This window comes from Rana temporaria, chromosome 4, assembly GCF_905171775.1.
Source record: "Rana temporaria chromosome 4, aRanTem1.1, whole genome shotgun sequence".
Classification (NCBI taxonomy): domain Eukaryota; kingdom Metazoa; phylum Chordata; class Amphibia; order Anura; family Ranidae; genus Rana; species Rana temporaria.
The window spans coordinates 26,837,713-26,863,502 of NC_053492.1; the positions used below are offsets into that span (position 1 = coordinate 26,837,713).

At 42.4% G+C, this 25,790-nt stretch overlaps 1 protein-coding gene across 1 annotated transcript in view; it reads left to right on the forward strand.

The window, feature by feature from the left end:
- The window catches only part of LOC120936049 (L-gulonolactone oxidase-like), a 176,829-nt gene extending 151,600 nt beyond the window's left edge, over positions 1 to 25,229 (forward strand). Inside the window, exons 10-12 of the mRNA XM_040348147.1 lie at positions 3,128 to 3,292; positions 20,126 to 20,216; positions 24,845 to 25,229. Of these exons, the coding sequence (XP_040204081.1) occupies positions 3,128 to 3,292; positions 20,126 to 20,216; positions 24,845 to 24,973 (385 nt within the window). The 3' untranslated portion in view covers positions 24,974 to 25,229. The remainder of the gene's footprint in view (positions 1 to 3,127; positions 3,293 to 20,125; positions 20,217 to 24,844) is intronic.
- The last annotated feature ends 561 nt before the right edge of the window (positions 25,230 to 25,790 follow it).

Sequence of the window (25,790 nt, forward strand, 5' to 3'; positions counted from 1 at the left end):
TAGGCGTCCAAAAATGTGAGAAGCGGGCGCACTTTGAAAGGATGTATAAAAAAAATCCTGCCAACTACACCCAAAAAAAAAAGAAGGGGAATAAAAAAAAAAAAAGATAAAATATCTCACAAACCAGTTAAAGGGGTGGTTCACCCTAAAAACAACTTTTTTTTATTACACTGGCCCCCCACATTACAATACGATTAAGGCTATTATTATTTTTTTGAAGCTGTACATACCTTTGTACAGCATATTCACCCGTTGCGAGTCCCGCGGGAGTGGGCGTTCCTCACATGTCTGTGATTGACATCTTGACCAAAAACAAGCTCCCCCCGTCGCGTAAGCCGCGTCACGGTTGGCAAAAGGAGCCGAACGGCGAGTCGGCGCTATACTGCGCATGCGCATCGCCGTTCGGCTCCTTTCGCCAATCGTGACGCGGCTTACGCGACGGGGGGAGCTCGTTTTTGGTCAAAATGTCAATCACAGACATGTGAGGAACGCCCACTCCCGCGGGACTCGCAACGGGTGAATATGCTGTACAAAGGTATGTACAGCTTCAAAAAAATAATAATAGCCTTAATCGTATTGTAATGTGGGGGGCCAGTGTAATAAAAAAAAGTAGTTTTTAGGGTGAACCACCCAGTTAATAAATATTCTATGACAGGATTTCAGTATACCAATGTCAACAAAAAAAAAACAGCATAATACATAGGCAGTTGATAACTGTGCCATTCATATAGGTCCATACTTTAGAGGATAATTATATTTTTTAAGATTAAAACTTTAAAAGGTAAAATGTAAAAAAAAAAAAAACCTGCAGACTACGCCCAAAAAATTAAAAATAAATGGGAATTATGGAAAATGATTACCGTATTTATTAACGTATAACACGCACCCTAATTTTAAGAGGGAAGTTTCAGGAAAAAAACATATATTTTAAATAAACAACTTTGAAGCAAATTAAGGGTCAGTGCCCATGAATGTCCTGATCAATGTCCCCAATGCAGCCTTATCAATGTCCCCAATGCAGCCTGATCAATGTCCCCAATGCAGCCTGATCAATGTCCCCAATGCAGCCTGATCAATGTCCCCAATGCAGCCTGATCAATGTCCCCAATGCAGCCTGATCAATGTCCCCAATGCAGCCTGATCAATGTCCTCAATGCAGCCTGATCACTTTCCCCAATGCAGCCTGATCTATGTCCCCAATGCAGCCTGATCTATGTCCCCAATGCAGCCCATCAATGCAGCCTGATTAATGCTTTTTTTTTTACCTTATTTAAGCAGCCTGAACTTCAGGAAATCGCAGAGCGGTTCTCTCCTGTTTACTCGGCTCTCACACACACACAGTCCCGCCTTCGCCATCGGCATTGGATCAGCTCCTGTGATAGACAGAACACACTGGTCCAATGTGAGTGGCGGAGGCAGGACTGTATGTGTGTGAGACGTGAGAGCTGACCAGGAGCCTAGTAAACAGGAGATGGCGGCTCATGGATTCCGACGGCGCTTGCTCCCCTCTGAGGTACGCTGTCGGCGTATGACACGCACCTGTGACCTTCCCCTGATTTTCAGGGGGGAAAATTGCATGTTATACGCCGATAAATACGGTAAATATCTCACAATTCAATTTAGTAATTATTCTATAGGCTCGTACACATGATCCAACCTTATGGCCATAATTGTCTGACGGACGTGTTGGGTTGGATAATCTGACCGTGTGTATGCTCCATCGGACAATTATTGGCTGAATTAACGACAGCAAAAGTTGGCTCTTCATGCTCACCAATTGTTGGGCAATAAATCTGATACGTCGGTTTATCCGATCGTGTGTAAGCAAGTTGTTCCAACTAAAATCCGATGTACAAACCTGCATGCTCAGAACCAATGTTAAACATCAGCCAACAATAGCAGAAGTTGCCCAAAGGGTGGCGGTAAAGAGCTGAAAAACCACGTGATTTGGTGAATGTTGGCTGAAAATGTTGTGCCGGCAAATGCCCTACGGACCAAAATCTACGGAACAGTTGGTTGTAAGTCCGATCGTGTGTACGAGGCTTATGACAGGATTGCAATATATCAATGTCAACAAAAAAACTGCATGATAAGTAGGCCGTTGATTACTGTGCCATTAACAGAGTCTTTAGACGGTTTGAATCTCAGCCGGTTGAGCAGGAGCCGGCTGAGATTTGAACCATGTATGGGCAGGCTGAATATACCCAAGTTAATTGATCGTACAACCAGGATTTTACAAGCGATTATTGCAAGCGGCTGTTATAATCACAAAGCCGTCCCCACCGGGAGAAGGCAATTGCTGGGCGGGAGGGATTCCCCTGTCAACACTGACTGTATTGATGGGGGAATCGAGCGAATTTCCCTCAACAATGTCCAACTCCCACATTCCATGTCATGGTCAATTAGTCATAAGTCAACCAACCCATCATGTGTCCATGTGTTTGGAATACATCTGTGCAAAGGCGTGCGCACAGGGTGTGCCAGGTGTGCCTAGGCACACCCTAATCACCCTGTGTGGTGCAGATTGCACCGAAATATACTGTGTCAAACGTGCACTAATGCACAGAAAAATACAGCATTAAATGGCACGTAACACACTGAAATATACAACGTTAAACATGCACTAATGCACTGAAATATACTGCGTTAAGCGTGCACTAATGCATAGAAATATGCTGCATTAAACACGCAGTAACACACTGGAATATACTGCGTTAAACATGCAGTAATGCACAGAAACATACTGCGTTAAATGTGCAGTAACGCACAGAAATAGACCCCTGATATTTCACCAAAGCTCCCTAATGGGGCTCCTAAAATAAAAAAATAAATACTACTGACACTGTCCACCGCTCTGCTGACACCATCCACTGCCCTACTGACACCGTCCACGGCTCTGCTGACACCATCAGTATACTGTATATACACATGCAAATATGTTTGATCTTTGGGGTGCACACCCTAATGCAATAGGCTGCGCATACCTATGCATCTGTGCAAACAACAGATAGGGGGCGGCCAGGTAGTAACACTGCAGAACTGTGTCCCACTCCCAACACCATTAACCAGTTAGCTGCACTCCCGCCATCTTGTTTTCCATTTACTCACAGATTGTTGTATCTTATAGAGAAAAGACCAAGGAAGCAATAATGCAGCTGAAATCCTGGTTAGAGAAGAACCCACGTGTGATGGCCCATTTTCCGGTAGAAGTCCGCTTTGCCCAAGGAGATGATATTTTATTGAGCCCATGCTTCAATCGAGACAGCTGCTATATGAACATAATTATGTACAGGTAAGACTATTATATAAGGAACAGTTTTTAAGAGGCTTGGAAAGAACATAGATCATTGTAAAATTACAGAATGTGATTATTTGGAACTACCGGACAATGTAGTTGTAAGAGAACCACACCATTTTCTAAGAACCCGGGGCCAGATTCACAGATGAAATACGCCGGAGTATCTACTGATACGCCGGTGTATTTTCAAATTTCCCGCGTCGTATCTTTAGTTTGAATCCTCAAACCAAGATACGATGGCATTTGGGTAAGATCCGACAGGCGTACGGCTTCGTACGCCTTCGGATCTTAGGATGCAATACTTCGGCGCCCGCTGGGTGGAGTTTGCGCCATTTTCCGCGTTGGGTATGCTAATTAGCTGTTTACGGCGATCCACGAAGCTACGCGCGCTCGTCGCATTCTCTTACGTCGGCTTTTCCCGTCGTAAAGTTACGGATGCTATTTCAATGGCTTATATTTAGACTAGCCATGTTAAAGTATGGCCGTCGTTCCCACGTCAAATTTTGAATTTTTTTTTTTACGTAAGTTGTACGGGAATAGGAAAGGACGTAACGCACGTCGGTGCGACGTCATTTCGCGCAAAGCACGGCGGGAAATTCCAAAATGGAGCATGCGCAGTACGTTCGGCGCGGGAACGCGCCTAATTTAAATGATACACGCCCCATTTGAATTAGGCGGGCTTGCGCCGGACGGATTTACGTTACGCCGCCGCAAGTTTACAGGCAAGTGCTTTGTGAATCAAGCACTTGCGCTGAAAACTTGCGGCGGTGTAACGTAAATGGGATACGTTACCCCGCCGGAATTCTACGTGAATCTGGCCCCCGGTTCTTAAAAAAAATAATCTAAGAACATTCAATCCAAAGAGAAAATACCTTAAGAACATAGGAGAAAAGTGCCTAATTCCACGTACACCCGATCAAAAAAATCCATCTGACTTTTGCTGTCGAAATTTCCGGCAAAAAAAGATTGAGAGCTGGTTCTCAAATTTTCAGACGGAAAAAATGCCTTTCGGAAAATCCGATCGTCTGTGGCAATTTCGATGCGCATAATTCCGACGCATGCTCGTAAACAATTCGACGCATGCTTGGAAGCATTGAACTTCATTTTCTCGGCTCGTCGTAGTGTTGTACGTCACCACGTTCTTGATGGTCGAAAGTTCAGAGAACTTTTGTGTGACCGTGTGTATGCAAGCCAAGCTTGAGCGGAATTCCGTCGGAAAACAAATCCAAGGTTTTTCCGATAGAAAATTCGATCGTGTTTACGGGGCATAAGGACTTCTGATCAAAAGAAAAAAATACCCACAGACAGGCTTGGGGCCCGCAGAATAGGCACACAAGACTAGTAGGCCCCGTACACACGGCCGAGGAACTCGACGTGCCAAACACGTCGAGTTCCTCGTCGAGTTCAGGGATGAAGCCGCCGAGGAGCTCGGCGGGCCGCCTTCTCCCATAGAACAACGAGAAAATAGAGAACATGTTCTCTATTTTCTCGACGAGTTCCTCGGCGGCTCCATCGGGCCAAAAGTGTACAGACGACAGAGTTTCTCGGCAGAATCCGGGTTTGACCGAGTTTCTCGGTGAATTCTGCCGAGAAACTCTGTCGTGTGTACGAGGCCGTAGAGATGAGTTCAATAAGCTCTGTGCAAATCAGTGCTCGTATTTCTACTTCTGACTGTTGAGATCCAGGGGCCACACAAAAAGGGCCAAAGCCAGCAGATGTCCTTGAGCCACAGGTGGTCACCAGGGGCCTATAGGCTCTAGAGATGCAGATCCAACCCTTGGTTTTTCACTTTACCGGCTTGAAAACTGCATTATCTTATTCAGTCCGAGGTTACACCAGCAACACACCAATTTGTTAATTACAATTTTATAAAAACACGTTTGACATCTAAAACTCCATCTGCATATCTGGAGATTAAGAGGATGTGTTTAATTAAAGAGGAGTTCCACCCAAAAATTAAACTTCCTCTTAACCCACTCCTCTCCCCCTTACATGCCACATTTGGCATGTAATTTTTTTTTTGGGGGGGGGGGAGTGGGGGCTTCAGGAGAAGGGGACTTCCTGTCCCACTTCCTCCTTCCGCCGAGGGGCTGCAAAGGCGATACGTCATATCGCCTTTTGGCAGCCCCTCCCTGTAGGCGATCGCCTGGGACACGTGACAGGTCCCAGGCGATCGCCTGTCCAATCAAGCAGCGCCGGGCCGCGCGCGCATGCGCAGTACCGCTCGCGCATGCGCAGTGGGTGCCCGGCCGTGAAGCCGAAAGCTGTCACGGCCGGGTGCCCACAGTGACAATGAAGACGCCGGCCAGGGAGGGGGGGAGAGGAGCGGACCCCCGGCCGGCGCGTCGCTGGAACGCAGGAGCAGGTAAGTGTCAGTTTATTAAAAGCCAGCAGCTACACTTTTTGTAGCTGCTGACTTTTAATAAACGTAAAAAATGGGTGGAAAACCCCTTTAAGGTGTAATAAATGGATTGGTGTGTTGTTGGCATAAATAGATTTTGGCTTGAAGTGAGAGATACCATCTGCCACTATGGCAGCCTTACCGAGCCTTAAAGAGTTTTTTTTTTATGTCACAATGTAGAGTATAAGATTTCCTATGATCTGTGCCCAGTCTTGCCACACAGAGTTAATCCAGCTCTGAGCAATCCTTTTTTATTGTTCAGTGAAAATGAACAGACTTCCAGATAAAACCCTGTCTAAATAAAAAGTCCTTTCCTCTCTCCTTGCTTTGAGTGACAGGTTATTTACATATCTAGCTTGGACATGTTTATCATATGTTATGTTATGTTTATCATAATATGAGGTGATCCACAGGTCATTGTATATTACCAGGATGTGTTATGTGGGGGAGGGGTGGATTTCTCACTTGTTATACTGTGGATCACCTCATATTATGATAAACATAACGTAACATATGATAAACATGTCCAAGCTAGATATGTAAATAACCTTTCACTCAAAGCAAGGAGAGAGGAAAGGACTTTGGGCCAGATCCACAAAGAAGTTACGTTGGCGTATCTATTGAATACACCGCGTAACTTCTAGGATGCTCCGGCGTATCTTTGATTTGTATCCACAAAACAAGATACGACTGAATGTGGGCTTGATCCGACTGACGTACTTCTTAGTACGCCGTCGGATCTAAGGTGCATATTTACACTGGCCGCTAGGTGGCGCTTCCGTTGATTTCCGCGTCGAGTATGCAAATTAGCTAGATAGATTGATTGAATATTTCCGCGCTAGGACTAAATAGATAAAAGCTGCAGCCTCCCTGTAAATACCCTCTATTGTGGGTGCTAGAATATGTGTATTGTTTGCTCAGAGGGAAATGGCGCTGCTATCTTGGTACTGGGCTGATACGCACTAGATTATGGCAAGTGATTATTCAAATTAGATATATGGTGTTGGGTTCCTCCCTGTGGTTAAGCTCATGTATATAGCCACCAATAGGATAAAAGGCCCCCCTTTTTATTGATGTGCGGTATGGGTCCGCCAAAATGTCCTATTTTATGTGATAGTCCTATATTGCCTTCAGAGATCAGTAATTACTATTTGGTAAGGGGAACCGAGAAGGGAAAAAATAAAATAAAATAAAATAAAAATAAAAAATGACAGATAAAAATCCAATATATGTGAGGAACAGGTTAATGCTTCTGCGTCCTTTTGACAGTTAAAATTGAGGAGTATCACCTGGGTAAGGATCTATACCCCGTGTTCACAATTCCCCAGTGATGTGAGCTGTAAAAGTATAACCACTCATTTGGTAGGAGAGAGTGTGATTTGTACACATAAAGTGTTAAATCTAGTAGAATATGTATCGATGGCTCAAAGATAGGTGTGGTGTGTTTTTAGCTATACTGCTTTAAGCTTAAATAAGATTAGTATTGCTCACCAGCCGTGGTAAAGAATGTACCTTCAAACAATGTGACAAAAATAAATATGTAAAAATTCATCAACCAGTTAGTTAAAGTGCTATGTGCTAATGCCTCCTATTTGTGAAGTATGTGCCTGCTGAGTACCCTCAGGTAGCAAAATAAAAAATAAGATTGAAAATGAAAATCCAAAAAAGTAAAAATATTTGAACAGTCCCGTGACTTGTGAGTTCCTCAATTGGTGAGTATATTCAAATGTTTCAAAAACCAGTTCAAACAAAAATATTTTGAGAATTAACTCTGGCCATCTCTTGTAGAAATTCAAAGCAAAACAAGAAACAATAAACAATGTCTATAGAAGCCGTGCAGACCTCTCTTCAGGTGGATTGATTGCTACAATTCCCAGCTGATGTACCAAAAAACAGTTCAAACAAAAAATATAAATTATTATAATAAAGGTTATCTCTGGCCGTATCTTGTAGGGATTCAGAATAAACACAAGACACTGTCTCCAGAAGCCGTGCAGTTCTCAATTCAGATTAGTTTTAACATACATTCCCCAGCTGGTGCATACGGTAAAATCATTCAGAACTGTTGCGAATCATTTTCCCGTGTTATCTCTCTGGTATAGCTGACGATTTTCCCCCCAATGTGTCCCCACTCACCGGACAGACGTCCCCTCGAGGGGGTGTAGAGCTTGTCTGAATTAGCTTCAGTTGGCTATCAGATGGTTACCTCTCTTGTCGGTCTGATCCGGGGCGGCGTTTTATTCATATGTAATATGTTGTTCCTCTTGGGGTAGTGATTGTATAGAAAAACAAAAAAAATATATATCCACATGGGAAAGTACGTTTGTAATTGCTGATCGTTTATATTTCAAAAAGAAGTCAGCTCAAATGTACTATTAAGTAAAAAACCTTAAAAAATGCATTAGAAAAAATAAAAAAATATATATGAAATGCCGTTTAAGGTGGTGGTGGTTATAAACCAAATTCCAGTGGTCCTCCTTGTTGCACAATACACGGGACTCAAGGGACAGTTCGGTGCGGTAGCCTAAGCACGTGTGGCTGTTTGCGCTCCACAGCCCCGCTGTCCGTACCCGGATGTGTCTAATGGCGTTCCGTACTTGCGTGTGACGTGGTAGAAGCTAAGTCACCTGACTAGTTTCGTCAATGGACTTTTTCAAAGGCGATAGCTAACTCTCACTTCACACTGAATTTTATACACTCCTCGGCAGCACATTCCCTCCCATTGTGGGAGTGGCAGCATTTCCCCAGTCCAATTAGAGAACTAAGTTGCATTGCGGAGTGTGTGCTTGCTGCTTCCGTAAAGAAGGAATTTGATTGATTTATTCACCAATAGTTTAACCCGTGGTTGGGTATTGGTTTATTTTCTAATTTTAGTTTAGTTTACTTTCTAAATTTATTCCAAGCACACACTCCTAGGAACTTATAATGTAGTTGTGCAGGTTGAGGAACATGTAATGGGATGCCGTTTAGTGTACCAAAAAAATTTTTTTTGAGCATTTGTACTTTAACTTATGCTTACATATATGTAACATTGTATTGCTGCTCCAATCACACTTGTTATTCACATTTCGCTAGTGTATCATTAAATGGAGTGTATAATATATACACACTTATGAAGATCATTTCAAGTGTATATGTCTACCGATATGGGACTCATTGAGTAAATAATTATTCTCTATGATGGAGATGGAGGAAACACAATAAAAAACAGGACTATATATATAATGGATCAATTGGTTAATTATTCTATATGTATATGTGTGCCTGAAGGTTCTGCTATTGAGTCATTTGTTCAAACTGGTTAAACACAGTCCCAAAATAATTAAAACTTATAGGGAGTGAGCTAGATGTGGAACCCTATTATGGGATATGTTGATAGAGTCTACACCACTCCTATAGTGTATAGACCTGATAGTAGTGGTTATACATCAGCTCTGAGTTTTATATTTTTATATTAATATTTAATAATTTCTTATGCACCATATTTTACGTTATATTGTATATATTTGTGTGTACTACAACCCAAATTCAGAAATTGGGGCCGGAAGGATTGGGGTAAATAATTGTAATAAAAAATGATAGGGAATAGGATTAAGGGAATGTTAATCAGATGGGTGGTGTCCTAAGATTTTCAGAAGATTTTTTTGAAAAAAAGAAGAATTTTTTAATTGTGTCATAAAATCTGGTGGGGTTGTTTTATGTTTTTTTCTTTTTCATCTCAGGATTAGTTTTTAATATTAAGGTGTTCCATAAGGAATGATTTATTCCCTGTTTTGAGATGGATCAGAGAAAACTGTCACTATTTCCTGTCATTACTGTTCCAGTTTAGTGAAGGCTAATAATTGGAAATATAACAGTTCAGATCGATATCTATGTTCATTCCTTTAGGTGCTAGTGATCCCATCCTATAAATCCATTCGGTTTCATTCTGTGATATTTGCAGTTTTCTATTACCCCCTCTCCAGTGGTTTGGTATTGTGTCTATCCCGTAGAATATCATTTGAGACGGATCACAGTTATGTACTTCACTAAAATGTTTGGACAAACTGTGATATGGGAATGCTTTGCGGATGTTTTTTACATGTTCCCTTATCCGGACTTTTAGAGGTCTTGTGGTCCTTCCCACGTATTGCAATTTGCATGGGCATTCAATAACGTATGTCACGTGCGAGGTGTTGCAGGTTATGAGTTTTCTAATCCGATATTCTTTGTGGTAAGTATTTGATGTAAAAGTGAGGCGTCTGCGGATTTGTTTTCGGGTTTTTTTACAAGGGAGGCATCTTTGACACCTATAAAATCCTTTTAATTCCGGGCATAGTTCCACTTGTTGTGGTGGATTTACCACATTATGTACTAATTGGTTCCTCAAGGTCGGTGCCTTCCTGTAAATGAAGTGAGGTTTACTAGGTAGAATCTTTGCTAGTGTAGTATCTTCTTTGAGTATAGGCCAGTATTTTTTCATAACTTTTTCTAATTGTCGGTGTTGATTACTAAATCCTGTTATGAAAGCTATATCATATGAGTTTCTCTTTGGTTTAGGGCTTGGGTTAAGTAGAGTGGCTCTCTCTATATTTCGTATGTTTTCTTTGAGTTTCTGTAATGTTGAATATTGATAGCCTTTCTCTTCAAACCTTTTAAGTAGCACTTCTGCTTGTGTATCAAAGTCCTCAATTCTGTGACAGTTCCTTCTTATTCTAAGGAGTTGGCCTTTAGGAATATTTGATTTCCATTTACTGTGATGGCAGCTCGATATTGGTATATATCCATTTCTGTCTGTTTGTTTGAAGAATGTCTTAGTACATAATGTTCCTTCATGTTTGAAAATCTCCAAATCTAGATATTCGATGGTCTCCCTGTGCCATTTGCCCGTAAATTTTATGTTAAAACGGTTCTGGTTCAGTTGTTGCATAAAGTGTTCAAGTGTGTCTGATGTCCCTTCCCATAAGATGATAATATCATCTATATATCGCCTATATAGTTTCATTTGTGGGATATGTTGATTATAGATGTATTGTTGTTCCCACATATCCATGAATAAATTTGCGACGCTTGGGGCATAACGAGCCCCCATCGCCACTCCCCGTGTTTGCACGTAGTATTCTTTATTGTACCAAAAATGGTTATTTTGCATTGCTAATTGAAGTCCCTCTAAGATGTAGTGAATTTGTTCCTGTCTCATGTCCGATTTTCCATGTAACGCTTCTTCCACACCTTTAAGTCCGTCGTGTTGGTTTATGCTGGTGTACAATGATTCTACATCTATAGTGGCGAGTAAAAGGTTTTCTGTATTGGTGATGTTTTGGAGTTCTTTAATCAATTGGGTACCATCTTTCAGATGAGATCTCCCCTGGGATACTATTGGTTTCAAGTACTGATCTAAGTATTCACCTAGTCTAGAAAAGACCGAATTTATCCCGCTGATAATGGGTCTACCAGGCGGATTGACTTGCCGTTTGTGAATTTTCGGTACTTGATATATTACAGGGGTTTTTGTGGCCTCAGTCACCAAATAGTCAGATTCCCTTTTTGTTAGGATATTCATATCTCGGCCCTTTTTTACAAACAACCTGAGTAGGTTCTCATACTGCAATTTTGGGTTTTTTGTTAGTTTCTTATATGTTCCTTCCACCTTCAATAAGTTCTCCATTTCTTGTTCATAGTCTTTAATATTTAAAATCACAAGCCCCCCCCCCCTTTGTCTGCTGGTCTGAAAACCACTCCCTTCTTCTTGGATATTTCTTTGATAGTTTTCCAATTATTACGTGTGTGTTTTTTACCTTTCCTATCAATCTTCCTTATTTCTTGTTCCACCATTTTTTTAAAAGCCGATATGCATTGATTGCCTTTTGTTTGTGGATTATACACTGAATGGTTCTTGAGTTTAGTTTGTTTATAGATGGATTGTTGGTGTATTGTTTCTGTGGGGTTGAGGAAAAAGTGTTTCTTCAAGTTGAGTTTCCTTAGGAATTTTTGGAGATCTATATAAGTATCAAAATGATCCAGATTTTTTTCTGGTGCATATTTTAGACCCAGGTCAAGTACTTTTAGTTCTTCTTCAGAAAAAGTGACAAGGCAGATCACAACAATGGGACAGGAATATTATAACGGAAGATTGGACCACAGAAAGAACCGAAGACCAAGAGGTAAGAGAGGGGGCAAGAAGAAAAAGACAGCGAGAATATTAGGACAAGGAATCTATAATTTAAGTGATGCCACTTTTTCTGAAGAAGAACTAAAAGTACTTGACCTGGGTCTAAAATATGCACCAGAAAAAAATCTGGATCATTTTGATACTTATATAGATCTCCAAAAATTCCTAAGGAAACTCAACTTGAAGAAACACTTTTTCCTCAACCCCACAGAAACAATACACCAACAATCCATCTATAAACAAACTAAACTCAAGAACCATTCAGTGTATAATCCACAAACAAAAGGCAATCAATGCATATCGGCTTTTAAAAAAATGGTGGAACAAGAAATAAGGAAGATTGATAGGAAAGGTAAAAAACACACACGTAATAATTGGAAAACTATCAAAGAAATATCCAAGAAGAAGGGAGTGGTTTTCAGACCAGCAGACAAAGGGGGGGGGCTTGTGATTTTAAATATTAAAGACTATGAACAAGAAATGGAGAACTTATTGAAGGTGGAAGGAACATATAAGAAACTAACAAAAAACCCAAAATTGCAGTATGAGAACCTACTCAGGTTGTTTGTAAAAAAGGGCCGAGATATGAATATCCTAACAAAAAGGGAATCTGACTATTTGGTGACTGAGGCCACAAAAACCCCTGTAATATATCAAGTACCGAAAATTCACAAACGGCAAGTCAATCCGCCTGGTAGACCCATTATCAGCGGGATAAATTCGGTCTTTTCTAGACTAGGTGAATACTTAGATCAGTACTTGAAACCAATAGTATCCCAGGGGAGATCTCATCTGAAAGATGGTACCCAATTGATTAAAGAACTCCAAAACATCACCAATACAGAAAACCTTTTACTCGCCACTATAGATGTAGAATCATTGTACACCAGCATAAACCAACACGACGGACTTAAAGGTGTGGAAGAAGCGTTACATGGAAAATCGGACATGAGACAGGAACAAATTCACTACATCTTAGAGGGACTTCAATTAGCAATGCAAAATAACCATTTTTGGTACAATAAAGAATACTACGTGCAAACACGGGGAGTGGCGATGGGGGCTCGTTATGCCCCAAGCGTCGCAAATTTATTCATGGATATGTGGGAACAACAATACATCTATAATCAACATATCCCACAAATGAAACTATATAGGCGATATATAGATGATATTATCATCTTATGGGAAGGGACATCAGACACACTTGAACACTTTATGCAACAACTGAACCAGAACCGTTTTAACATAAAATTTACGGGCAAATGGCACAGGGAGACCATCGAATATCTAGATTTGGAGATTTTCAAACATGAAGGAACATTATGTACTAAGACATTCTTCAAACAAACAGACAGAAATGGATATATACCAATATCGAGCTGCCATCACAGTAAATGGAAATCAAATATTCCTAAAGGCCAACTCCTTAGAATAAAAAGGAACTGTCACAGAATTGAGGACTTTGATACACAAGCAGAAGTGCTACTTAAAAGGTTTGAAGAGAAAGGCTATCAATATTCAACATTACAGAAACTCAAAGAAAACATACGAAATATAGAGAGAGCCACTCTACTTAACCCAAGCCCTAAACCAAAGAGAAACTCATATGATATAGCTTTCATAACAGGATTTAGTAATCAACACCGACAATTAGAAAAAGTTATGAAAAAATACTGGCCTATACTCAAAGAAGATACTACACTAGCAAAGATTCTACCTAGTAAACCTCACTTCATTTACAGGAAGGCACCGACCTTGAGGAACCAATTAGTACATAATGTGGTAAATCCACCACAACAAGTGGAACTATGCCCGGAATTAAAAGGATTTTATAGGTGTCAAAGATGCCTCCCTTGTAAAAAAACCCGAAAACAAATCCGCAGACGCCTCACTTTTACATCAAATACTTACCACAAAGAATATCGGATTAGAAAACTCATAACCTGCAACACCTCGCACGTGACATACGTTATTGAATGCCCATGCAAATTGCAATACGTGGGAAGGACCACAAGACCTCTAAAAGTCCGGATAAGGGAACATGTAAAAAACATCCGCAAAGCATTCCCATATCACAGTTTGTCCAAACATTTTAGTGAAGTACATAACTGTGATCCGTCTCAAATGATATTCTACGGGATAGACACAATACCAAACCACTGGAGAGGGGGGTAATAGAAAACTGCAAATATCACAGAATGAAACCGAATGGATTTATAGGATGGGATCACTAGCACCTAAAGGAATGAACATAGATATCGATCTGAACTGTTATATTTCCAATTATTAGCCTTCACTAAACTGGAACAGTAATGACAGGAAATAGTGACAGTTTTCTCTGATCCATCTCAAAACAGGGAATAAATCATTCCTTATGGAACACCTTAATATTAAAAACTAATCCTGAGATGAAAAAGAAAAAAACATAAAACAACCCCACCAGATTTTATGACACAATTAAAAAATTCTTCTTTTTTTCAAAAAAATCTTCTGAAAATCTTAGGACACCACCCATCTGATTAACATTCCCTTAATCCTATTCCCTATCATTTTTTATTACAATTATTTACCCCAATCCTTCCGGCCCCAATTTCTGAATTTGGGTTGTAGTACACACAAATATATACAATATAACGTAAAATATGGTGCATAAGAAATTATTAAATATTAATATAAAAATATAAAACTCAGAGCTGATGTATAACCACTACTATCAGGTCTATACACTATAGGAGTGGTGTAGACTCTATCAACATATCCCATAATAGGGTTCCACATCTAGCTCACTCCCTATAAGTTTTAATTATTTTGGGACTGTGTTTAACCAGTTTGAACAAATGACTCAATAGCAGAACCTTCAGGCACACATATACATATAGAATAATTAACCAATTGATCCATTATATATATAGTCCTGTTTTTTATTGTGTTTCCTCCATCTCCATCATAGAGAATAATTATTTACTCAATGAGTCCCATATCGGTAGACATATACACTTGAAATGATCTTCATAAGTGTGTATATATTATACACTCCATTTAATGATACACTAGCGAAATGTGAATAACAAGTGTGATTGGAGCAGCAATACAATGTTACATATATGTAAGCATAAGTTAAAGTACAAATGCTCAAAAAAAATTTTTTGGTACACTAAACGGCATCCCATTACATGTTCCTCAACCTGCACAACTACATTATAAGTTCCTAGGAGTGTGTGCTTGGAATAAATTTAGAAAGTAAACTAAACTAAAATTAGAAAATAAACCAATACCCAACCACGGGTTAAACTATTGGTGAATAAATCAATCAAATTCCTTCTTTACGGAAGCAGCAAGCACACACTCCGCAATGCAACTTAGTTCTCTAATTGGACTGGGGAAATGCTGCCACTCCCACAATGGGAGGGAATGTGCTGCCGAGGAGTGTATAAAATTCAGTGTGAAGTGAGAGTTAGCTATCGCCTTTGAAAAAGTCCATTGACGAAACTAGTCAGGTGACTTAGCTTCTACCACGTCACACGCAAGTACGGAACGCCATTAGACACATCCGGGTACGGACAGCGGGGCTGTGGAGCGCAAACAGCCACACGTGCTTAGGCTACCGCACCGAACTGTCCCTTGAGTCCCGTGTATTGTGCAACAAGGAGGACCACTGGAATTTGGTTTATAACCACCACCACCTTAAACGGCATTTCATATATATTTTTTTATTTTTTCTAATGCATTTTTTAAGGTTTTTTACTTAATAGTACATTTGAGCTGACTTCTTTTTGAAATATAAACGATCAGCAATTACAAACGTACTTTCCCATGTGGATATATATTTTTTTGTTTTTCTATACAATCACTACCCCAAGAGGAACAACATATTACATATGAATAAAACGCCGCCCCGGATCAGACCGACAAGAGAGGTAACCATCTGATAGCCAACTGAAGCTAATTCAGACAAGCTCTACACCCCCTCGAGGGACGTCTGTCCGGTGAGTGGGGACACATTGGGGGGAAAATCGTCAGCTATACCAGAGAGATAACACGGGAAAATGATTCGCAACAGTTCTGAATGATTTTACCGTATGCACCAGCTGGGGAATGTATGTTAAAACTAATCTGAATTGAGAACTGCACGGCTTCTGGAGACAGTGTCTTGTGTTTATTCTGAATCCCTACAAGATACGGCCAGAGATAACCTTTATTATAATAATTTATATTTTTTGTTTGAACTGTTTTTTGGTACATCAGCTGGGAATTGTAGCAATCAATCCACCTGAAGAGAGGTCTGCACGGCTTCTATAGACATTGTTTATTGTTTCTTGTTTTGCTTTGAATTTCTACAAGAGATGGCCAGAGTTAATTCTCAAAATATTTTTGTTTGAACTGGTTTTTGAAACATTTGAATATACTCACCAATTGAGGAACTCACAAGTCACGGGACTGTTCAAATATTTTTACTTTTTTGGATTTTCATTTTCAATCTTATTTTTTATTTTGCTACCTGAGGGTACTCAGCAGGCACATACTTCACAAATAGGAGGCATTAGCACATAGCACTTTAACTAACTGGTTGATGAATTTTTACATATTTATTTTTGTCACATTGTTTGAAGGTACATTCTTTACCACGGCTGGTGAGCAATACTAATCTTATTTAAGCTTAAAGCAGTATAGCTAAAAACACACCACACCTATCTTTGAGCCATCGATACATATTCTACTAGATTTAACACTTTATGTGTACAAATCACACTCTCTCCTACCAAATGAGTGGTTATACTTTTACAGCTCACATCACTGGGGAATTGTGAACACGGGGTATAGATCCTTACCCAGGTGATACTCCTCAATTTTAACTGTCAAAAGGACGCAGAAGCATTAACCTGTTCCTCACATATATTGGATTTTTATCTGTCATTTTTTATTTTTATTTTATTTTATTTTATTTTTTCCCTTCTCGGTTCCCCTTACCAAATAGTAATTACTGATCTCTGAAGGCAATATAGGACTATCACATAAAATAGGACATTTTGGCGGACCCATACCGCACATCAATAAAAAGGGGGGCCTTTTATCCTATTGGTGGCTATATACATGAGCTTAACCACAGGGAGGAACCCAACACCATATATCTAATTTGAATAATCACTTGCCATAATCTAGTGCGTATCAGCCCAGTACCAAGATAGCAGCGCCATTTCCCTCTGAGCAAATAATACACATAAATTAGCTAGATACGCCAATCCACAAACGTACGTCCGGCCGGCGCATATTTTTACGTTTTTTTCGTAAGGCTTTTTTCGGCGTAACGTTACCCCTGCTATATGAGGCGTAGCCAATGTTAAGTATGGACGTCGTGTCATTGTGACATCTACTTTAAGGGAACAGAGTGGGAGCTCTCTCACTAACTGATCTTCAGTTAAGACTGGAAGTGGTTTTGTATTACCGTATTTATCGGCGTATATCGCGCACTTTTTTGCCGTGAAAATCAGGGCAAAATCGTGGGTGCGCGATATACGCCGATACCCGCACCGAGTTTTGAATACTGCGCCGGCATATACCGAGCGCAGTACACTCGGGCAGGCTCGGGCAGTCTCGGCTTCTTCCGCGGTCACGTCCTGGACGTACAGGACGTGAACGCGACAGTTGCCGAGCCTGCCCGAGTGTACTGCGCTCGGCATATGCTGGCGCAGTATTCAAAACTCGGCGCGGGAAACGAGCGGGGAGGACGCCGCGAGGACGCCGGACCCGCCGAAGAGGACACCGGACCCGCCGAAGAGGACACCGGACCCGCCGCAGAAGAACACCCGACGCCGCAGAAGGACACCCGACGACGCAGAAGGACGCCGGACCCGCCGAAGAGGACACCCGAAGCCGCAGAAGGACGCCGGACCCGACGAGGCCGCCGATGGACGCCGCGCAAGACACCAAAACTGTAAGTACAAAAATAACTTTTTTTCCACAGGTTTGGGGGTCACTTTGGGGGTGCGCGGCATACGCGGGAGCGCGTTATACCGCGATAAATACGGTAAATAAATAAAAAAAAAATGTGTATATAGTAACCTGGGTTCAAAGTTGTTTAAAAGCCGAACTAAAGTAAACTTTTAAAATGAGAAACGTGAAATTCCAAGTTAAAATTCTGCATGCATACCAGTGTTAATTCCATCAACAAAAACATTTTCATCAGCGGCATTTTTGCATTGATGAAACCTAAATGAAAATTACAGAACATTTTCGTCCACTGACGAAAACGATGCCGAAAAATCAATTCTGTTTTCCTTAACAAACCAAAAACGAAATGAAAATTTGAGGCAGGGACGTTTACCCTTGGGACCTCCGGTTTCTACGGAGCTCGGACTGCTTTCTCTGGATGGAGCCCGGCATTTGTAGATAGGAGGCTGTCCAAGGAGATGGCTATACCATCAATGGCTGTTATCTGCAGCCTGAAGGGGGATGTTCTATTTGGATGGTGAGGGCTTGGCTGTGTAGTTAACCCTCTCACACACTGGGGTAGATTCACGTAGATTGGCGTAACTTTGTGCGGGCGTAACGTATCCTATTTACGTTACGTCTCCGCAATTTTTACAGTCAAGTGCCGTATTCTCAAAAAAAAGTTGCGGCGGCGTAGCGTAAATAGGCCGGAGTAAACCCGCCTAATTCAAATTGTGAAGAGGTGGGCGTGTGTTATGTAAATCAGGCTTGACCCGACGTGATTGACGTTTTTCCCAAACGGAGCATGCGCCGTCCGTGGAATTTCCCAGTGTGCATTGCTCCAAAGTACGCCGCAAGGACGTCATTGGTTTCAACGTGAACGTAAATGACGTCCAGCCCCATATACGGACGCCTTACGCAAACGACGTAACTTTTTCAAATTTTGACGCGGGAACGACGGCCATACTTAACATTGGTACGCCGCACTTACGCCACCATATAGCAGGGATAACTATATGCCGGGAAAAGCCTAACGTAAACAGCGTAACTGTACTGCGTCGGCCGGGCGTACGTTCGTGAATTTGCGTATCTAGCTGATTTACATATTTTGACGCGTAAATCAGCGTACACGCCCCTAGCGGCCAGCGTAAATATGCAGTTACGATCCGATGGCGTAAGAGACTTACGCCTGTCGGATCTAATAGATATCTATGCGTAACTGATTCTAAGAATCAGGGGCCATATTCTCTCTAAATATCCGCCTGCTGCGCTTAAGGCACTTACACTCCGCTGTCCCAACTTACTGGAGCAGGTGTTGTATTCCCCAAACACTTGTTCCATAAGTTGGGACAGCGGAGTGTAAGTGTCCCGGCGTAGCCTGGCGGATCTCCAAGGGGGCGGCTTCTATTCAAATGAAGCGCGCCCCCGATGCGAAAGAACTGGGCATGCGCCGGGCTGCAAAAAGCCTAGTGCGCATGCTCCAGTTCTCGGCGGAAAACGTCAATGACGCCGACGTGTGTGTCATTGACGTAAAGTCGTATTCAAGAACGACTTACGTAAACGACGTACCCGACGAAAAAACACGACGGGGACCCGACGCCATCCGTAACATGGCCTACGCGAGACTTGCGGAAACTTACCCCTCATATAGCAGGAGTAAGTTTCCGCTTACGCAAACGACGTTAGCGACAGTTACGCGACGCGAACTCGTTCGGGAATCGGCGTAGAAGGATCATTTGCATACGCAAATGACTCCTTCACGTAAATGCCATCTAGCGGCGGCCGGCGTCATTGCATTTAAGATCCGCCAGTGTAAGTGACTTACAGATGGCGGATCTTAAGTGTATCTATGCGAAAATGATTCTAAGAATCAGGAGCATAGATACACTGGCCAAAAAAGGGAGTTACGATGGAGTATCCTGAGTTACTCCATCGTAACTTCTATGAGAATATGGCCCAAGGTGCATAAATACGACCGGCCAGACTCAGAGATACGACGGCGTATCTGGAGATACGCCGTCGTATCTCCTCTAAAAAACTGGCCCATAGTCTCTGTAGATACGTGCCTGCAGAGCTGATTGGATCTCTACTAGTCCAGTGAGGTAAGGGCTGTGTGTTCCGGAAGATGGAGTGCTCTGATCACACTGATCCTACAGGACTGTGGGCTCTCTGCTGTCTGTGGACACACAAATAATGAATTACAATTTAACTAAACCCATTAGGTTTTAGTCAACTAAAATGTACTAGAGATTTAGCCGACATAAGCCTATACTATATATCTATAAAAGAAAAACTCTAAAAAGACTATAGACCTCTTTAAATTTGAAAGCTTTTTTTTTCTTAGACCATATGGAAAAGATGTCCCACATGGAGAATACTGGCTGGAATATGAGAGGATTATGAAACGCGTCGGAGGACGACCTCACTGGGCTAAGGTAATACAAGCTTTGAGGGGGATTTCCATGTGAGCTGTGGATTTGTCCTATCATATCTTCCACACCTTGACACTTAGCGGTGCATTTACAAAAGGCAAATAGACTTTGCACTTTGCAGGGATATTTGTACTCTGAAAGGGCATTTTCTCCAGAGCTTAGTAAGTGAGGGTAAACGTCCCTTTGCAAAGAATACCCAATCGCATGCGAGAAAATAAATAAAACAGCATTACTTGCGCATGATTGGATAATAGAAGTCAGCTGACTGTATACTGTACATATACGGCGGAAAAGTCCTGGGCAGGATCATGTACCTATACGTGATCCTGAACTTCCAGGTCTGGGGGCACTCCCACGTGCCACCAGCGACCTGCTCTTGATGTGTTGACCCGCTGATCGTTCGGGACACAGGCAGAATGGTGGTCTGTGAGAAGGGAAGGTTGCAGTGGCGGAATTACCAGGGTTGCACCAGTCGCACTTGCGACTGGGCCCCTGAGTTCCGCCACTGTAGGGGGCCGGCAAGCCGCCCGGGAGATAGAGAGACACTGATCATACACTGTGACAGCAGTCCTCGCCTGCTCCGCCCATCCTCTACTCCCACACTCACGGCACAGTCTCCGCCCGCTCCACCCATCCTCTCCTCCTGCACTCACGGGCCAGCGGCTCTGATAGGCTTTCTGATTACAGCCCTCAGGCTGTAATCGGCTTCCAAATACTTATCCAAGGGACGCACGGGGGTTGCGTTCCTTGGATAAGACTGGCAGGCGTCTCAGCCAATCAGGTTCACTGGTTCTGGTTACCGGTAACCTGATTGGCTGAAGCGTCATCAAGGGCAGGAGAAGACATCGAGGGAACCTGGAAGGAGGATGGCCGACCCCAGAAAGGTAAGTGCCGGGCGGGGGGCAGCATTTTACAGGGCATGGCGGCGACAATTAAAGGGCACAGTGGCGACAATTGGCACAGTGGCGACTATTGGCACAGTGGCGACAATTAAAGGGCACAGTGGCATCAATTGGCACAGTGGCGACAATTGGCACAGTGGCGACAATTAAAGGGCACGGTGGCATCAATTGGCACAGTGGCGACAATTAAAGGGCACAGTGGCGACAATTGGCACAGTGGTGACAATTGATGTGCACAGTGGCTGCGTTTGATGGCATGGCACAGTGGCTGCGTTTGATAGCATGGCACAGTGGTGACAATTGATGGCACAGAGGCTGCATTTGATGGCATGGCACAGTGGCGACAATTTATGGACACAGTGGCTGCGTTTTATGGCATGGCACAGTGGCTGCGTTTGATGGCATGGCACAGTGGTGACATTGATGGCACAGTGCTGCCTTTGATGGCATGGCATAGTGGGTGACAATTGATGGCACAGTGGCTGTGTTTGATGGCATGGCACAGTGCTGTGTTTGATGGCATGGCACAGTGGTGACAATTGATGGCACAGTGGCTGCGTTTGATGGCATGGCACAGTGGCTGTGTTTGATGGCATGGTACAGTGGTGACAATTGATGGCACAGTGGGCTGCGTTTGATGGCATGGCACAGTGGTGACAATTGATGGCACAGTGGCTGCGTTTGATGGGCACAGTGGCTGCATTTGATGGGCACAGTGAGGCTGCAATTGTTTTTTTCTTTTGTTTTTTCGTTTGTTTGCGCCCCCCCCCCCAAAAAATGTTGAGCACCAGCCGCCACTTCCTGGTGTCCTTGTGTATTTTGACTGTCTGCAATAAAGGCACTTTTGGAAACTTTGGATGTGCAGCCATTTCTTATTTTTCTCAAGTTTTTACGGAGGCGGGCCGGGGCTAGCACTCCTACTAGGTACCAATCAAGGTATTGCACACACCTGGAGAAGCAGATTCCTCTTCTTTTGATTTTACTTTGGGTAATACCTGGTTATGTCCTAGCTCATTTTGTAATTTACTGTACATTGTGCTGGTTAAACCTATTTAGTATGTAGTTTGGTACCAGGCTGCCTGGAAAGGGTTAATGCTGCTATAAATACAAAGGCTGGGTCCTTGGATGGGGAGTTGCATGGAGAACTGCTGCCACATGTAACTCTGTTCTCACCTTTGGGGCTCCACCTTTGGGTACCCAGTCAAGGTATCAAAGGCAGATTCACAGACTTTATTCAATGGACTTTGCGCTATTCATAAGGTATGATCTGAAGAAGCCTAAGTTAGAATCACTGGAGCAATAAAAGACTGTTTTTTTACTGACATGTGACTGAAAAAGATTTCTGGTAAACATTCTGAAGTTACAAAATGGTTCCTAGTCTGATTTACTTCAAAAGGGGTGCATGGCTGGTGTATCTAAGAACAGGGCTTAGAATGAAGGTGAATAGAAGTTACTGCAGGTACATTAAAAAGATCTAACCTCCAGTGGAAGTAGAAAAGGCTATATTGCCATTGCTAGGGGCAACCCAGAGTAATGTGGGGGCAGCCAATGGGGAGTCATTGGTGACCCGGCAAAGGTGACAGAAGGCCCTGGTAGTGACGGGGGGTTGCGAGCTTGGCCCCCTCTCTAGTGACTGGTTCCCCGATATACCAGGACAGATATTGTGGCACAGGGTGTCCTACAGTAGGTACTTAGCCTGAGGAGGAGTAGACAGGGAGTGAGAGGCCTCGGAGGGAAAAAGTTCAGGAACATGAGAAGAGATGATCTCTTTGTGTTAGGAAGAAGTCTCGTAATGTCACTGGGAGTGAGGTGACATGTTGGGCTGTGCTTGTGGAGTGATGTACAGGCACTGCAGTACCCATTTAGAATTGTTGCACGTGTCTACAGTGTGCATAACAATGTAAAAATATCCATACCTGGAGTTTTTTTTTAACTTAACCACCACATTTAACCTAACCCAGGGGTCTCCAAACTGCGGCCCAAGGGCCAGATGCGGCCCTTTGCTAGCCTTTATCCGGCCTTAGGGGCACTATTTCTCCCTCTGATATGAGGCACTATTCCTCCCACTGACGCCAACAATGGGGCACTATTTCTTCCACTGATACCAATGATGGGATACTATTCCTCCTCCTAATAGGGGCAATACTCCTCCTCTTTGACCACTAACCCTGAGGCCATATTTATTCTCACTGATGCCAGGCCCGTGACATTTTCTGCCCCTGCTGGCCACACTCTCCGGCCCTCCTAAAGTCTGAAGGACAATTAACTGGCCCTTTGTTGAAAAGTTTGGAGACCCCTGACCTAACCCAACCCTTGAGCATGAACCTAGCCCCTAAACTAAGCTTAGCTTTACACACTTATAGGTGGGCTTCACACTGTTCCAAAGTTATTGCAGGCACTTCTGGTAAAGCACACACATAGGTGTAAATGGGCCCATATAGTTTACTTTCCACACTGTAATGTAGTACATGTGAACTAGCTGTAGAGGAAAGGATGGGACTTCTACTTAAAGGAATTGTAAAGTGTAACGGTCACCACCGTTTACGACCTTCCATCAACCCACGACAGCTTATCCGACACACAGACAAACCAGCAGGCACGATCCATATCCATTCCCCAGAAAATGAAGACTGACCGCTCTATTCTCTGCTTCAAGGCATGTAAGGAACAATCAAACTCTCCACCCACACATCACCCCTGGGGGGCTTCAATACACCTTCAGATGGCTAATTACTAAACATTCCAGACTTTTCGGCGCCGGTCTATAATTAACATCACCTAATCACTGCACCTGAGAAGTCACATTCCTTCATAACAGAATTCAACAAAACAGCCATCACACAATGTTTTCCCCTCAAACCACATCTGTAGACAGACGGTCTGTCTCTGACAGAAAGGTATTCACACCTAAGCATCAATAGGCCTTTAAACAGTGTTATCACACAATGAAAGGCCTTTCAAGAGCCACCTCATTTAACAACTCACTAGCCAGGGGCTAATCATTGAAATGAGTCATTATTGACCGTAGGTTCAGAATATTCTTCACAGACATTAAAGAATATATTGTAGATTACTGTCCATGCTAAAAACAATCCAACATATGTCCCTTTATTCCTGGCTCAATCTGTGCCCAAAAGTGACTCCTGTTACATAAAGCTTTGTGTTTTTTCACCTTAATACATCCTATGCATTAAGGTGAAAAACACCTGCAGCTCCGGCCCCCCCAGCCCCCCGTTTTACTTTCCGAGGCAACCAAACTCCATGGGCTTCGGTCCCACGATGGTTTCCCCCAGCTTGAGGTGGCTCATCATTGGAGATTGATAGCAGCGCAGCCATTGGCTTCCCGCTGCTGTCTCAATCAAATCAATGACATGGCCGAGGGACCCCAGATGACCAGGATCGGTCTTTTGCACTCTGTGCAAAACGAACTACACAGTGGAGGTAAGTATGACATGTTTGTTATTTAAAAAAAAAAAAATATATATATATATATATAAATATATATATATATATACTATATATATATATATAATATATATATATACATATATATATATACATATACCTTTTCAACCCCTTTACCTTGGCCCATTGAGAGGCAGCGGGAACGGGGATAAGATACATTTTCAGGCGTGCTCATCAGAAAACATTAGTGCATATCCACTAATTTTTTGGGGCTATATAAAGTGTGTAACTGTGTAATAATCCGTGTCTGTGTTCTTGTCTTAGGCTCATACTTGTACCCGGAAAGACTTCGAGAAGATGTATCCTGCATTCGCCAAATTCAAAAACTTAAGAGAGAAGCTTGACCCGACCGGGATGTTCCTCAATGCTTATCTGGAAAAAGTCTTCTACTGAGAAAGAGAAAAACTGTTCCCGATAATAACTTCAGCCAATAATCTATCCACCACTACATCACCAATGTACAACAAAACATAATTACAGTTTTAATATGGAGTTATATGTCATAGCACCTGCTTGGCAATACAGGGAACCCCAAGGAACAGTTCATTGAACACTCAATCTATTAACACATTCCAGTAAAAGTGCTGGATTGAAGAGAATCAAAATTACTATTAAAGTACATATATAAAGAGATAATTAAGGAGGTTAACCTGTGTTGGTGGAATTACGTTGTGTGGGGCACGTGTTATGGTTCTAGGCTGCTGCCTATCTGATCATGGTAGACAAATCGTTCATTGGATGACCTATTCTTGGGTTTGGAGCTAGGAGCCGGTAGGACAAATGTCCATCTTATTTGGTGATTCCTTTAAAATATTTATTGATTAAGAACTTTAGATAGAACCAACTTTTGGTGTAAAGTCTTTCCTCATCTTCAGGGCTTTAAACAAATGGTTTGTAGATAGATTTGGCCCTCGGCTTCCTTCAGCGCTATTAGGAAATTTTGGTAAGTCAGCTTATTTTAGCTTTAACAAAATGCTGCATACACACGTTCGGAATTTCGGACAACAAATGTTCAATGGGAGCTTGTTGTTGGAAATTCGTGTTTAGGCTCCATCAAACAATTTCTGTTGGAATTTTCAAAAACAAAAATTTGAGCTGGTACTCAAATTTTCCGACAGCAAAATCCGTTCTCGTTAATTTCCGATCATGTGTGGTCAATTCCGACTCACAAAATTCCACGCATGCTTTGAATCAAGACGTACGAGACGGA